At 39.3% G+C, this 15,566-nt stretch overlaps 1 protein-coding gene across 8 annotated transcripts in view; it reads right to left on the bottom strand.

Moving 5' to 3' along the window:
* Positions 1 to 237: 237 nt before the first annotated feature.
* dmd (dystrophin) overlaps positions 238 to 15,566 on the bottom strand; it is a 1,950,296-nt gene continuing 1,934,967 nt past the window's right edge. For 7 of the 8 annotated variants that reach the window (XM_068040554.1, XM_068040555.1, XM_068040559.1 and 4 more), the window contains one exon: positions 238 to 1,807. In XM_068040554.1, the coding sequence (XP_067896655.1) occupies positions 1,710 to 1,807 (98 nt within the window). In that variant the 3' untranslated portion in view covers positions 238 to 1,709. Of the gene's footprint in view, positions 1,808 to 5,445; positions 5,478 to 15,566 lie in introns of all 8 variants that reach the window. The other variant, XM_068040560.1, reaches the window with a different exon arrangement.

Raw genomic sequence — 15,566 nt, 5'->3', positions numbered from 1 at the left:
GGGGAACTTGAACCCACAACCTTCTGACAACAGTTCACAGGTTCATCACAGCCATTGGTAAGTACAGTGGCCGTATCATGATGAACTGATGAGTGGAGAAATTAGCACCTTACATAGTATCACTATTGATAATAACCTAATCGATAAACATCAGCAGTTGTCTTCTTAGCAGTAGTTTTTAAAGATTGAAACCAAATAGTGTGCTATGCGCTACAATATGTAAATAACCAGCGTAAGTAATATAACTGCGTGCTTTATTTGTATACACAGTAAAGCAATATATAATACAATAGTAAGGCATATATTGTGTGGAACTTGGTATGTGGTGATTATGCATGAAAATATACTTTACAAAACAATTAGTATATGTATTGAAGATGTTAACATAATGCATAATGCAATATATTGTGATGATATTTGAATAACAAACAATACTGGTTAAAATGACTTAACATGCCATAGTGATATTTATGCACCAAGTTATACTGATTACTTCCATAGTCAAATACATTCAGGTCTTACAAAGTGAACTCAAATGTTTCTCATGATATTTTTAAGGTAACAGTAATTCATATTTTGCATCTGCTTTTTTCTGACTCACCCCAAAAAACTAATATTCTATTTAATGAAATCACAACTGAGAACACAGTTGCTGCAAGCAAATATCTATATTAGCAGCAACATCCGTAGTAAACTAACCCTTAGTTTGTACCTTATTTAAATGGATTAGAAAAATGATGACGCCTTAAAAAAGTCGGTTCGAGGTTGCCTTAGAAAGATAATGTAACTGCAAACAGCCACATATGCCCTCAAAAACTTCTGTCTGATTGTGGATAGGCTATTTGTGAGAGTTAATTTGAGAAGTCTATTGGACGATTTTATGCATCTAACTTTTAAATTTAAGAATTTTTGTTTTGAATGCCATCTAAATCTGTGTTTAATCTGTTAAAATTTATCCAAAAACAAAAAAGTGAGGTAGAAATAACATGGTAACTAATGACTGATTTTGTAGATAAAGGTCTGTAATGCCTAACAAATAAGAGCTCTCAATTATGAGATTGTTATGCTCGAGTGATTGTGAGTTCCTGGGAGATGCAGCAATTCATTCCTGGCATTTCATTAAAAGAAAATGGAGCTTTGGGAATGAATGTCAGATAAAGAGTTTTGGTACTGCTATGTGCTACAATATTTTACTGATTAGGACGAAAAAAAATAAAGAACACTGATCATGAACATTTTTGCTTATATGATTAGAGCTGTATTGATGCAAGGACAAATGCATTACCTCTTACAATTTCAAAATTGTCTTGTTCTGGGGATGGGGGTTTATAAACAATAAAATTATGTATATTTTGTTAGAAAGCACCCTTTTAGTGAACAATCTTCATAATTGTTACAAATTTAACAATCCGAAACACGCTCCATACAAAGAAATGGCAAGGTATGTAGCTACCAAGATTTTATATGTTTTCATTCTATTCTTTTGTACAATTGCATAGAACTGTAAAACCTGCCATTGTTAACAAAACAATAACAGATAGGAAACTACTGAAATCTACAGTATATTACCACTACCTTTCACAAAAAAATAGATGTTTCTTTTTTTTTTAACTTGTAAACCTGTACGGTCCAATCCATTTATATTTTGTATGAACATATAAAAACCATGCTTGACATCTGAAGCCAATGTTGTGATAAAGCACATCTGGTTACTCTGTTGTCTCGTCGTCGGTCATGACCGTCACCAAGGTTTCCATTGCTCGGCCCAGGTCGTCCACCATATGGAAGAGACTGCCTACATTGTTACCTGCGGAGGGTGAAGAAACCAGAGAGGATTACCAGGGTCACTTTGCACAGGCTTGCAGCAGCTAGCCTTCACCTTACACTCTTGGGAGTGCAGGGGACAGGGCTGAGCAGCTCTGGATGAGCGGGTTATGATTCCATAAGCGCTATATTGAGTAGGAGGAGAGCAGATGAGTGCGAATTTTATAAATGCTTTAGAAATCATGATGTCTTCAACAAAGAAGTAAATTCGAGGAGTTACTAATAAAAATGAATTTATCCAATGGCTTTTATTTTTGGTGTATATGGGCAAGGCAGCACAGAAGTTCACTTTTACAGTTCCCCCTCAGTCTATCATATGACTCGACATATCAAACATCAACTGCAATGATGCAAGGTGACCTGTACTTGAGAAGGCAAGAGATGACATCATGATTTTTAATTTTGAATTAGAGAATTAGCTAAAAGTCATTAACTCGCAGAAACTTTCAAATAAAAGGTAATTTTTTCTTTGATTGATCTATTATGGCTATGATTCTATCGGTCAAAAATCAAAGCTGAGTAAAATGCATTCCAATAGATAAGTCTCAGACCAGTTCCAGGATCCCCTCTGAACCCTTTCCTTCAATTAAGCAGCATATTTGTAAGCTTTTTGATGGATTAGTAGTTCAATCCATTCCCTTGTGTGGTGCTAAAACTGCTAACAAAGGCGGCCCCAGCTTCAATTCCCTTGTCTAAATTAACTAATTACAGCTGATGTGCTATTTGAGGTGCTACTGTTGAACTTGTTGCCATTGGTAATGCTACATCTGGCCACAGTACTCTTGAACTTGGATAAGAAACATATTCTGGGATTCTCATTTCTGACTGCTTTCCAGTAATCCTGCTGGCAAGTAAGTGCAGGAGGAAGTACCAGTGTGAGTTGTCTAACAAAATTCATATTACTTGTTACATTACCAGTCTACACTGAGCTGGTTTAAAATGAATACTTTTAACTCTGACTAACTGTCAACTCAAAAAAGGAACTGGTGCTTATAGTATTCCATCTTACTCTGCTAAAACCCACAAAATGCTTGGCGTGATATCTATAGCTAAAACAGAGTTGATTTTTGACCAATGCGAATGTGGCGATACAGGTCAACAATAAAAATACTATCTTCTTTCATTCTGCAAAGCTTTACAGGGAGCAACCAGTGTTGTATTCAAACAAACTGTTCCTTGTGACATTCCCAATTGACTTGATTATCACAAGATTAGCCCATTGCTGCTAAGAGCCACAAAGATAGTGATTACAATAAATGACTATGACATACCATAAAAATAAGCACAGTGTTTCTGCATCATAACATAGCGATTTTGCCAATTATGATTTTGGTGAACAGTGAAATCACTTGTTTGCAGTTTGAACCAAGGTTAGCTTCTTGTTTTTTAAAAACATAATTCATGTTATGTGTTCTATCTGATTTGTGTTATTTCAAGGGAATCAGTTCAGTAGTCCATGCACACTGATGAGATCTTTTTTAAACTGTAGAAAGCACGACAAGCAGAGAATTTTAGAAGGGAGAGCCTCCTGTTGAAAATTTACTGAAAAAATTTTATACTCACACTTCTTTTCAGATAATTGAAAGGAGGAATTATATACCTCATATAACAAAATATATTTTATAATTTAGAAAAACAGCTTTTATGAAATAACCAATTAGATTATTTTTCTCAAAAGTAAATGGCGAGACTCTCATGTTTTTCTTTAATGGAAGAAATATGAAAAAAAAACAAATTTCAAGTTTAAAAAAGAATGTGAACATCTGGCAGCCATGTAAGTGTACTAGGGAGAAGATGTAATTTTAAATAAACAACCACAAAGGCAGATTTTTCTTTCGCTAACACTGGGTACTCCACATAACAAATAGGAAGCAAGCGTTAGAATGCTCTGTACTAATACATATGACTGCTTCACTTGGCAGTAACTGTTGAAAGGAGATTCTAAACCGCACTGATATTTAACCATTTTACAATATCAGATTAGCAATTTGTCATGATAGTGAAAATTTCAGATACGAATTTGTCCAAAGAATTTACTGAGATTTTATTGTTAAACATAAAGAAAATTAATCAAGCAGCAAATTGCATGTAAGGATTTGTTTGATTAAATGAAGGATGAGTTAAGAAGCTGAGCTTCACTGTGAGCTTTAAGCACAGCGAGGACAATTTCAGTATAAAATGGATCCCTGGGTGCAGACCTGATCTGTCAACTCCACTGTGTGAATATTTCTGGCTTTTTAAAATTTACTTTGCATTATTTCTGATACGCCTGATTTCACAACAGGATCTTCTGCAGAAAACATATATGGACAGTGGCTTTACTGATCATGTCTTTTTTATGGAAGTGACTGCCTGCCAGCAAAACTGATTTAATAATCCAACGTTTTCCAGGCAACATGTCCCAGATAGACGCCCCCCACAAACATTGAAATCTATTGCCAATTTTGTACCCTCACAACTGTACTTCTCGCTTTAAATTTTCATGAACATATGTTTTGCTTTCTCCAGTGCAGGAGAAGGAATGTTGGGTACACCGTTTGGAAGCTGTTGGTCTGTATTTGCTCTTTATCTATGCTGGTATTTACAGCTCTTCATAATAATAATTAAAAAGGCCAAATTTAAGGTTGTTTGCCCGGGATGGGGTGTCTAGAACCAGCTGACGCCATCTCAGAGTAAGGGGTCGGCCGTTTAGGACTGAGATGAGGAGGAATTTCTTCACTCAGACGATTGCTAATCTTTGGAATTCTCTACCCAGAGGGTGGTGGAGGCTCAGTCAGTGAGTATATTCAAGACAGAGATCAATAGATTTCTAGATATTAAAGGCATCAAGGGATATGGGGATAGAGCAGGAAAATGGCGTTGAGGTAGAAGATCAGTCATGATCTAGTTGAATGGCAGTGCAGGCTCGAGGGGCCAAATGGCCTACTCCTGTTCCTATTTCCTATGTTCTAATATTGCATTGTACAATTAATCACATTACTAGAATTCATTTTACTTGTGATTTTTATGGCTAGCAAGAGGAAACTTCTGGTCAACGCGTAATAATAGGCATTTTATTCTGTTTCTCATGGGATCTTTACTGCCATGTGATGCAACTCTCCAATATGGTGTGAAACAGCAAGTGTCTGGGTAGGTGATGCAGGGCAACTGTTAACTCCAGTCACCCAATTTCATAGCTTTGGTTTTGTAACATGGCAAATATACATCTCTCCCAACATGTTAACAGTCAGCCATGGATAAATGTTCATCTCTCTCAAAAAGTTCATTTTGTTTACTGTCAATCATTTTTCCATACGAATTAAAAATAAATGAATAGTGTAAGCTCTACATAAACTTGAAACCTGGAGTGTCACAGCAGTAATATTCTTTATACTATACCACACAAATATATGAAAAGCATGTTAGGACAACCTCTGATTAGTTGCTGTTATTTAGGAAGCATTTTTAAAAGCTGGATAGCTGCAACAGTGGACTAACAGTACAGACCTGTACCCATTAGTATTGTACACTGAGGCCAAGTGTAAAATGCACAAAAATACACATCTACTGCACATGCCAGTAACAAATGGAAGCAGGCGTGTCTAAGCAGCATTGCTCTGGCAGTGAGTTTGTCTCACCAACCTCTTTCACTTGCTTTCCAGAGGCATCCCTCACTTTAGTGATAGGTACAAAAGATGAAAGGAAAGGAAAAGGAAGAACCAACAGTGTAGGTGAATGTACTGTTCCACATTTTCACTGAGAATTAAACACTTTCATGCATGCAACTGACATAAAAATGAGGACAAAGGGCTGAATTTTACAAGTCCTCTGGCAGGGGGGTCCGGGAAAATCTTCCAGGAGAGGCCCACCACAACCCCCGACACTGGGAAGGCACCGCATTTTATTGGTGGCGGCGAGGCCATGATGTGGCCCACCCGCTGCTGCTCGGCGGCAGGGCCTTCATTTTCACATGCAAATGATATTAAAGTGAAATAATAATGATTTACCTGGAAGCGATGGCCATCCCTCGTCGATATTCCGGACGCTGGCCGGAACTCCCGCGCCTTCAAAACTCCGTTCAGAGTTCTGAGGCGTGACACTGGTGGGGAGGAGTGTAATTTTCAGGGTGAAGGGGTTGAAGGATAAAGTGGTGAAAGGTCAGGGGGAAAGGTCGGAATCTAATTTTTAATATTTTGTCTGGGAACAGGTATTCAGATATAGCGTTCTCATTGGCGGGGTGGGAGAGGGGATTTACACTGATAATAAAGCTTGCACTTTAATGTTTTAACACTTCACTTTAAGAATTTCAATTAAAATGCAGGGCTTGAAGTCCTTTAAAAATGGCATCAGCGGTTCCACTCCCTCCATTTAAGTGAGCCCCTGCGTGAAATATCGCAGAGGATCAGTGGCGCACAAGTCACGTGTGCACTGCGCCTTCTTTCAAGAATGAGAACGGTGGCAAGCTTATAAAATTCAGCCCAAACAGTTCAACGTTGTCTCTGATTGAGTGCCCTCATTAGGGGACAGAAATGTATTAATTTGAGCTTTCCACCAGCAGTACTGTAAAGCTTGTTGATATCTAATGTGATTTGGTACTTATCATTCACCAGAATGAACAGATGAGGTTTTAACATCTCATCTCAAGGGCAGCGTTTCCCAATATTTTAGCACCTCCTTGGCACTGCACTGGGATGCTTGCGTTGGGTATGCTGCAGACTTCAAGCTTCTCATTCAGCTACCAACTGAACCAATAAACATTTACGACAGCAACTGCTACTGTGGGGAACTCAGTACATATATTACAATACAACCATTTTTATGAGACCTTTTTCTCTCATATTTCTCTCAATCTGACTGCACATCAACACAGGGATTTTCTTTGCATTTATGTAATAAGTGAACTTATGCAAAACTGGCACCATTACCATTCCATAGCCCATCAAGAGTTATCATCCAGATATACAGACAGTGTTCAAATCTATAACTGGAAACAATGCACATGCTGTCTCTGTTAATGATTTTAAACATTTATGTCAAGGCTCATATTTGTAATTATCATTTAAATTTTGGTAAGGTACAGCTCACAATTGTGCTGTGTTAAAGTCATCTGTTTATCATATATACAGCAGAATTTATCCAATATCAGATACCACTTAAATGTATTGTACTTCCCTTTTGACTCAGCAATTTTATTGAAATCATCCAATTAAAAAAACATTCAAATGTTAATTTTTTTTATTGGTAATAGAGTCCATTTGTGCAAATTCTAATTATTATGGCTGGCTACTCCATTAACTCACTATATACATTATATTTGATGCTCACTGCAGTTATAATCTCACTATCCAGTTAATAATTATAAAGATCTTTACTGTAATAATTGGTAACAACTGAAGTTAGGAACATAGGAGCAGGAGCAGGCCATTCAGCCTGCTGAGCCTGCTCTCTGCTCTGTCATTCAATTAGATCATGACTAATCATCTACATCAACACCACTTTCCTGTGCTGTCTCCATATCCCTTGATGTCATTACTATCCAGAAATCTATTGATTTCTGTCTTGAACATGCTCAATGATTGAGCTTCCACAGTCCTCTGGGGTGCAGAATTCTACAGATTCACCACCCTCTGAGTGAAGAAATTCCTTCTCATCTCAGTCTTAAATGGCCTACCCTTTATTCTGAGACTATGTCCCCTGGTTCTAGACTCACCAGCCAGGGGAAACATCCTATCTACATCCACCCTGTCACGCCCTGGAAGAATTTTCTAAGTTTCAATGAGATCACCTCGCATTCTTCAAAACTCTAGAGAATACAGGCCTAGTTTCCTCAATGTCTCCTCAAATGACAATCCTGCGATCCCAAAGATTAGGCTGGTGAACCTCTGTTGCACTCCCTCTATGGCAAGTACATCCTTCCTTAGTTAAGGGGAACAAAACTGTACACAATACTCCAGGTGCAATCTCACCAAAGCTCTATACAATTGCAGCAAGACTTCTTTACTCCTGTATTTAGATCACCTTGTGATGAAGGCCAACATTCTATTTGCCTCCCTAATTGCTTGCTAGTTTTAAGTGACTCATGAACATGGACACCCAGGTCCCTTTGGGCATCAATACTTCCCAACCTCTCACCATTTAAAGAAATACTCTGTCTTTCTGTTTTCTCTACCTAGTGGATAACTTCACACTTATTCATACTATATTCTATCTGCCATGTTCTTGCCCACTCACTTAGCCAAGTCCCCTTGAAGCCTCCTTGCACCCTCCTCACAATTCACATTCCCTCCTAGTTTTGTGTCATCAGCAAATTTGGAAATATTACATTTGGTCCCCACATCCAAATCATTTATATAGTTTGTGAACAGCTGTGGCCCCAGCACTGATCCTTGTGGTACCCCACTAGTAACAGCGTGCCTTCCTGAGAATGACCCATTTATTTCTACTCTCTGTTTTCTGTCTGTTAACCAATTCTCAATTCATATCAGTATATTACCTACAATCCCATGTGCTCTAATTTTGTTTACTAACCTCCTGTGTGGGACCTTATTAAAAGCCTTCTGGAAATCCAAATACACCACATCCACTGGTTCTCCTTTATCTATGTTACAAGTAACATCCTCAAGAAAATCCAACAGGTTTGTCAAACATGCTTTCCTTTTCATAAATACATGTTGACTCTGTCCAATCATATCATTATTTTCTGTGTTCAATTATCACATCCTTTATAATAGATTCTAACTTTGTCCCTCCTGCTGATGTCAAACTAACAGGTCTGCAGTTCCCTGTTTTCTCTTTCCCTCCTTTCTTAAATAGTGGGGTTACATTTGCTACTTTCCAGTCTGCAGGAACCTTTCCTGAATCTATAGAATTTTGAAAGATAACCACCAATGCATCTACTGTCTCTATTGCCACCTCCTTCAACACTCTGAGATGCAGTTCATCTGGTCCAGGGGGTTTATCAACCTTCAATCCAGTTAATTTTTCGAGGACTATCTCTTCATTAATACGAATTTCTTTCAGTTCCTTATTTACACAAGTTCCTTGGTTCCCTAGTATTTCTGGGAGATTTTCTGTATCTTCCTCCGTGAAGACAGACACAAAGTAATTGTTTAGTTTCTCCACCATTTCCCTATTCTCCATTATAAATTTTCCTGTCTCTGCCCGTAATGGACCCACATTTGTCCTGGCTAATCATTTCCTATTCACATACCTAAAGAAGCTTTTACAGTCCACATTTTTGTTTCTTGCTAGCTTGCATTCATATTCTTTTTTCCCTTTCTTTATCTGTTTCTTGGTCATCCCTTGCTCCTAAATTGCTCCCAATCCTCGGGCCGAATCCTTGGTACAATCATTTGCTGCTTTCGTGATATGTGGTCAAAATTTGACACCTAAATTTTGTGAACTAAAGACTAGACAGTATCATTCATGTCGCAACTATCACAGGATTTCATCTCTCATAGTGAATGCATTTCTCTATGTTAGACTAAACGCCAAACGAGATTCTGAAAATTTGACAAAACAGGAAATTTTTCCACTTTTTATAGTTACTCGATTCTAATATATACCAATAACAAAATGCTTTCATCTGCAAAAAGAAAATTGGTAATTCTGCAGGTTGTGTGACCAATTTACCTTCAATTCATAAATCACAAATTGACAATCAGCTTTGTTCTATGGCTCTGCTTTCAAACTCAAGTAACACTGGAAAATCTTCTTGTTGTCAAAGAAATGGATTGTTTTAACAGGAAGAAAAACTATCTTGGACCAAATTCTGTATCTTATATATATTACAATTGTAACTGATACCTGTAGGTGAATTTAAGGAAGTAATCCAATCGCAAGCTACACGTAAAACATTCCAGCTTCCCTCCCTTGGGCTTCACCTGAATCCCTAGAGTGAACAGGGTATAAGTTGGTATGCATCGCAACCATTTCTAAGCTTAAAATGGATGCAAAGCAAACCAATTTAGCAGCAAGACAAGCTGTGCCAATCTGCTATTGTTGTGGGCCCTATTTATCAGGCACCCAAAGTGCACACTTAAAACAGCATCTTGTATATATTAAATAAGGCTCCTAAAACCTATTGAAGGCATCCTTATCAAAACTAGTTCCTGATGAGTAGACAGACATCAGACGTGACCCTATCAGAATTCTTCAGCAAACCTCGCAGCTGCCAATAAAAGGTACGTTTAGAGCAATCGTTTTACCCAAAACCCCTTCCTGTGGAGGCAGGAAGTGCAGGAGTGTACTTTCAACTCCACAGGCATCGGAATCATCTCCACACCCTCACTGCAGCCAACTCCAACTCCAACACCTCCCTCGCAATACTTACCTCAGAGCCACTGCTGGTGAGGCAGATGGCCAGCAACTGGCTTTCGTCATTGGACGCGTTGCCTATGGAAATGCAACCAGCACCAGCAGCTCACCCCAATTATTCAAAGGAGGCCCAAAGATCAATTTCTATCGATCCTCAGCCCTTGCTTTGAGCCTGTGCTGCCTCTGCAGCATTCCTCATTGTATTTCATTTACTGATAACTATTAGGCTTGCTTTAGTTCATAAACAGCTACTCTAAAACCCTTCCAATATACAACAGCATCCTTCATATCTCCTTAGTAGCACAACCAACAATGCTGTCTCAACTTAAGAAACAAAGTTATTAAGAATATTGAACAGTTAAATCTTAACATTATTCATATCTGTATCTTTTTCCAAGTTCAATTTCACTAAGGTCATAATGATTAAACCTATCCAGCATCCATAATAATATTCAGTATCTGCCAAGCACACTTAGTGATCAAACAAAAAACACCAGCATATTTTGGCATTTTGCTATTGAAAAATTATTTAACTATGCTAACATTGACTTGTAGGTTACTCACTTTCAACCAGCATGCACAGGTGTAAAAATATCTTAAGCACGCATCAATAACCAATAACATTTTACGTGGCTACAACAGTCGTTGATCTGTGCGTGCGCACGCAAGCTCATTCTCTTAAACAAACACAAACTAATCATCGACTTGTTTAGACGTGTGCAGATGTACTTCCCACCACCACCAGGTAAGAATAAGAGAAATTGGACCTACGCCACATTTAGCAAAACAGCACTTTAAAAAAAAACATGTACTTAACAGGTTACTCTTATGAAAAGATGTTAAGTTTCATGAAAGAAAATTTACCAAACCTTTTACAGAAAATATCTTGTCCCCACAAGGCAATACCAGACACCATTACATAAATCATTTATAGAGAGGTAACCTACAATGTGGTGTCTGCTTCTTTGCATGGATCTAACAGCTGCCTAATTCATTCCACAACACAAGAACCAGCATGAAGAACAGTAGAAAATCCCTCTGGGGAAGCAGGGTTTGAATTCCTTCAGGAGTGTTATTTGTATCTGCTTATTTCAGAGACTCTGTTCTCTCGCCACCCATCCTCCCAGTAAAGGAAATTAAAATGACATTAGCATCACCACAAAGACAATCGGATAAAACACTGCTGATGTTAACAGTTTTACATTTGTAAGAAAGATGGCGTTTGAATACAGAATCAATTCTTAAACGCTTGATGGTTTAATTTCCTCTGCTAGTGCTCTTGGTTAATGTGCTCATGTAAAATTCCTTTTGTGCTAACCTAATGACTGTTTTAATTATGTATATTAATTTTATGCAAATGCATTAACCAGTACGGTACTAGAGGAAACAAAACCTCTAAGCATTACGTTTTGCTCCAGGGTCTTATTACACGTCCTTATATATAAAAATATAAGGAGTTCCTTTGATCCACTGGTAAATGCATTGTGCAGTGTGGTACTCAGCTATACAGCTCAGGAAGACTTCAGGTTTAATCCCTGGTTGCTGATGAGTTGATCTCAGGTGGGTATTGGTGGTGGGGGACAGGTTGGTGGTACCAATGGTCTCAGTGCTACTTGGCTACAGACAGCAAACATCAGCCAAAATTCCTACAACTGATTGCCATTCAGCTACTTCTGCTCAAAAGTGCGTTTATTTGCAGATGTAAAAGAGAGGATCTATAGTTAAGTATCCTGCTGACATTTACACAGAGAGACTGATCACTTGAGCAGGCGGATGACAAGGCTCTGGAACCTCAATGAGCGTAATGCTAATAATAATAATTAGAGTCTGATCTTGCTTGCTTCTACTCATATCTATCTGAAATTGGCCTACAATCATTTCACTTTCCATCCTGGAGTCTCCCACGGATTCATCCTCAACCCCTTCCTTTTCTTCATTTATATGCTGCCCTTGAAGGTATTATCCACAGAAAAAGGGAAGCTTCTGCATGTAAACAGATGATACCCATTTCTACCCGGACACCTCCACTGCTTCTGTGTTGGATAAGCTTTCACTTCCTCCAATTAAACATTGGAAGACCAAAGTTATCTTCTCAGAACCCCACCACAAACTTGGTACCCTCAGAACTGACTCCCAACTTCCCTGCCTGGCCACTCTCTCTGGCTAAACGCAACCTTGGGATCCTATTTAATCCATCACGCAGGGTGCCTACTTCTACTTCCATAAGATCAAAGCCATCTGCTGCTGAAACTCTGATCTATGTTTTTGTCACTGCCAGATCTAATTAATCCAATGTTCTCCTGGCAAGCCTCCAATGCCCCCACTTTGGAAATTTCAGCTGAACCAAAATTTTGCTGTCCATATCCTGTCCCACTCACCCATTCCACACATCGGGCTGAATTTTATTAGCACGCTGCACATCGTGGCGGCACGCTTTTATGTCGGTGGCCATCAGGTGCACAAGCGCCGCCGCTGAACCCCAGCGATATTTCGCGCAGGGGCTCATTTAAATAGAGGGGGCATCCGGCACCATTTTTAAAAGGCTTGAAGCCCTGAACAAAAATTTGCATTTTTAAAGTCACATCACTTTGGATTTTGTTTGAAAAAATAATTAGAATCTGGAGGCCCTTTCCCAACACCCTCAATGTTTTTTTTTATTGGCCTTTATCAGGAACATTAACTTTAATCCCACCATGACGTCCCCCCACCACCTCGTCACATTTACTCTTCAACCCCTTCCCACCAACCCACAGCCGATAAAAATTGTTTTCCCCTCTCCCCGCGCCGCCCCCACCCCGCTAATTTCACTCCTCCCCCTCCCCATCAGTGTCTCGCCTCGGAACTCTGAACAGAGTTCCAAAGGCTTGCGAGTTGCAGCGGGCAGCCATATATCGGCGTGGGATGGCCGCCGGGACGAGGTAAGTTGATTTGCATGTTTTTTAAATTAATTATAATATTTAAATGAAGGCGACAGGGAGCCGCACCGAGGCCTCACCGCCGCCGGTAAAATGCAGCGAGGCCTTCTCGGTGTTGGGGGTCGTGGTGGGCCATTCCCGCCACAACCCCTGATGTAGAAGGGCTGGTAAAATTCAGCCCATCCTCTCTGATCTAAATTGGCTCTCAATCCCATAACGTCTCAAATTAAAAATTCTCATCCGGGTGTTTAAATCTCACCATGGACTCACCACCTCTCCCTATCTCTGTAATCTTCACCAACCTTTCAATCCTCAAACTTTCCATGATTCTGAATCCGGCCCCTCGTATGCATCCTTTCACCCCATAGTTGGTGACAAAGCTTCAGCTGCCTCGGAATCATGCAGCGGAATTCCCTCCTTAAATCCGCCACTCCTGCTTTAAGATCCTGCCTAAAATATACCTCTTTGAACAAGCTTTTGGTCAGTCTTTCCTTCTTTGCCTTGGGTTCTGATTTCCTCACACCTCTATGAAGAGCCTTCAAATATTTTTCATGTTAAAGACTAAATTAATGCAAACTGTTGTTTTTTTGATTAGGAAACCTCTTTAAAATCGTAAAGCATCATGTTGCACTCTCATTGAAACAGTGTGTGAATGCTTGAGAGATGCTCAATGTTGGGCAGCACAGTAGCGCAGTGGTTAGCACTGGAGCCTCACAGCTCCAGTGACCTGGGTTCGGTTCAGGTCAGTGTCTGTACAGAGTTTGCCTGTGGCTGCATGGGTTTCCGCCGGGTGCTCCAGTTTCCTCCCACAGCCAAAGACTTGCAGGTTGATAGGTAAATTGGCCATTGTAAATTGCCCCTAGTGTAGGTAGGTGGTAGGAGAATTGAGGGAAGGTGGGGATGTGGTAGGGAATATGGGATTAATGTAGGATTAGTATAAAAGGGTGGTTGATGGTTGGCACAGACTCGGTGGGCCAAAGGGCCTGTTTCAGTGCTGTATCACTCTATAAGCCTTCCTTTTGAAAATCACTTAAAAAGAAATCCGATTCAAAGAGCGTCTACAATGAAAGTATCTTATTTCTCAAGATATCAGGAATAAAAGATCGTAATATGAACCATAAATTTATCCTGTATGCTGACAAATTTTAGTCCCAACAGCCAGTTGAAATACCATTCCTTCTGAACTCTAAGCATTGGAAATAAAACAATGCATTGCCCCTTATTACAAGGAATTAATGTACAGCACAGTAACAGGCCATTTGGCCCAACTGGCAGATGCCAGTTTTCTGCTCCACACAAGCCTCCTCCCACCCTACTTCATCTAGTCCCATTAACATATCCTTCCAGTCATTTCTCCCTCATGTGCTTATTTCTGCATTACAACAACTTCAAGAAGTACTTCATTGGCTGTAAAGCAATTTGGGACATCTGAGGTTGTGAAAGGTGCTATATGAATGCAAGCCATTCTTTTTTTCTTATCTAGCATTCCCTTAAATGCATCCATGCTATTTGCCTCAACTACTCCTTGTGGTAACAAGTTACCTATTCTAAACACTTTCTGGGTTAAAACATTTCTCCTGAATTCCTTATTGGATTTATTTCTAACAATGTTGTATGGACCCCAGTTTTGGTTTCCTCCACAAATGGAAACAGCTTTTCTATGTCTACTCTGGCAAAACCCTTCATAATTTTAAAGGCTTCTGTCAGTTCATCCCTTTGTCTTTCCTGGAGAGAAAAGCCCCAGCCTCTTCAAGCTTTCCTGATACGTATACCTCTCGGATTTGGTATTGTCATTTTAATTCTTTTTTGCACTTTCTCCAGTGCATCTATATCTTTTTCATAATACGGAAACCAGAGCTGTATACAATACCTGAAATCTGATCTAATCAAGGTTTTATACAAGGTTAACATCGTTTTGCTGTCTTTCAATTCTATCCATCTAGTGATGAACCCCAGTACTTTGTTCACTTTTTATGGCCTTATTCACCTCTGTTGATACCCCTAGTGATTTGTGTCTCTGTACCCCAGATCCCATTGGTCTGCTGCTCCATTTAGACACTTATTTTGCAAGGAGTACGTGACCTCCTTATCTATATTAAAATTCATTTGTCAATTACACACCCGTTCTGCAAGTTTATTAATGTCTTGTATTTTGTCACAAACTTCCTTTGTATTAACAATTCCCCCTAATTTGGTATAATATGCAAAGTTTGGAATTGTACTTCTGATTTCCGAGTCCAAATCGTTCATGTAAATGATGAACAACAGTGGTTTCAGCACCGATTCCTGTGGAACACTACTTCCCACCTTTTGCCAGTTTGAGCAACTGTCATTAACCTGTACTCTCTCTCTCTCTCCTGTTTTTTAGCCAGCTTGCTATCCATTCTGTTACATGTCCCCTGACTCCACATGCTCTGACCCTGTTCATGAGCCTACTACACCCTACCTTCTCGAAGGCCTTTCGAAAATCCACATATATTACATCTATGAAGCTGTAAGATAGCAGCTGGCTAGTACTGAGTGCTTTAAATA

The sequence above is a fragment of the Heterodontus francisci genome, chromosome 10 (genome assembly GCF_036365525.1).
Source record: "Heterodontus francisci isolate sHetFra1 chromosome 10, sHetFra1.hap1, whole genome shotgun sequence".
In the NCBI taxonomy this organism is placed as follows: Eukaryota; Metazoa; Chordata; class Chondrichthyes; order Heterodontiformes; family Heterodontidae; genus Heterodontus; species Heterodontus francisci.
This window is presented reverse-complemented; position numbering and strand designations above follow the sequence as displayed.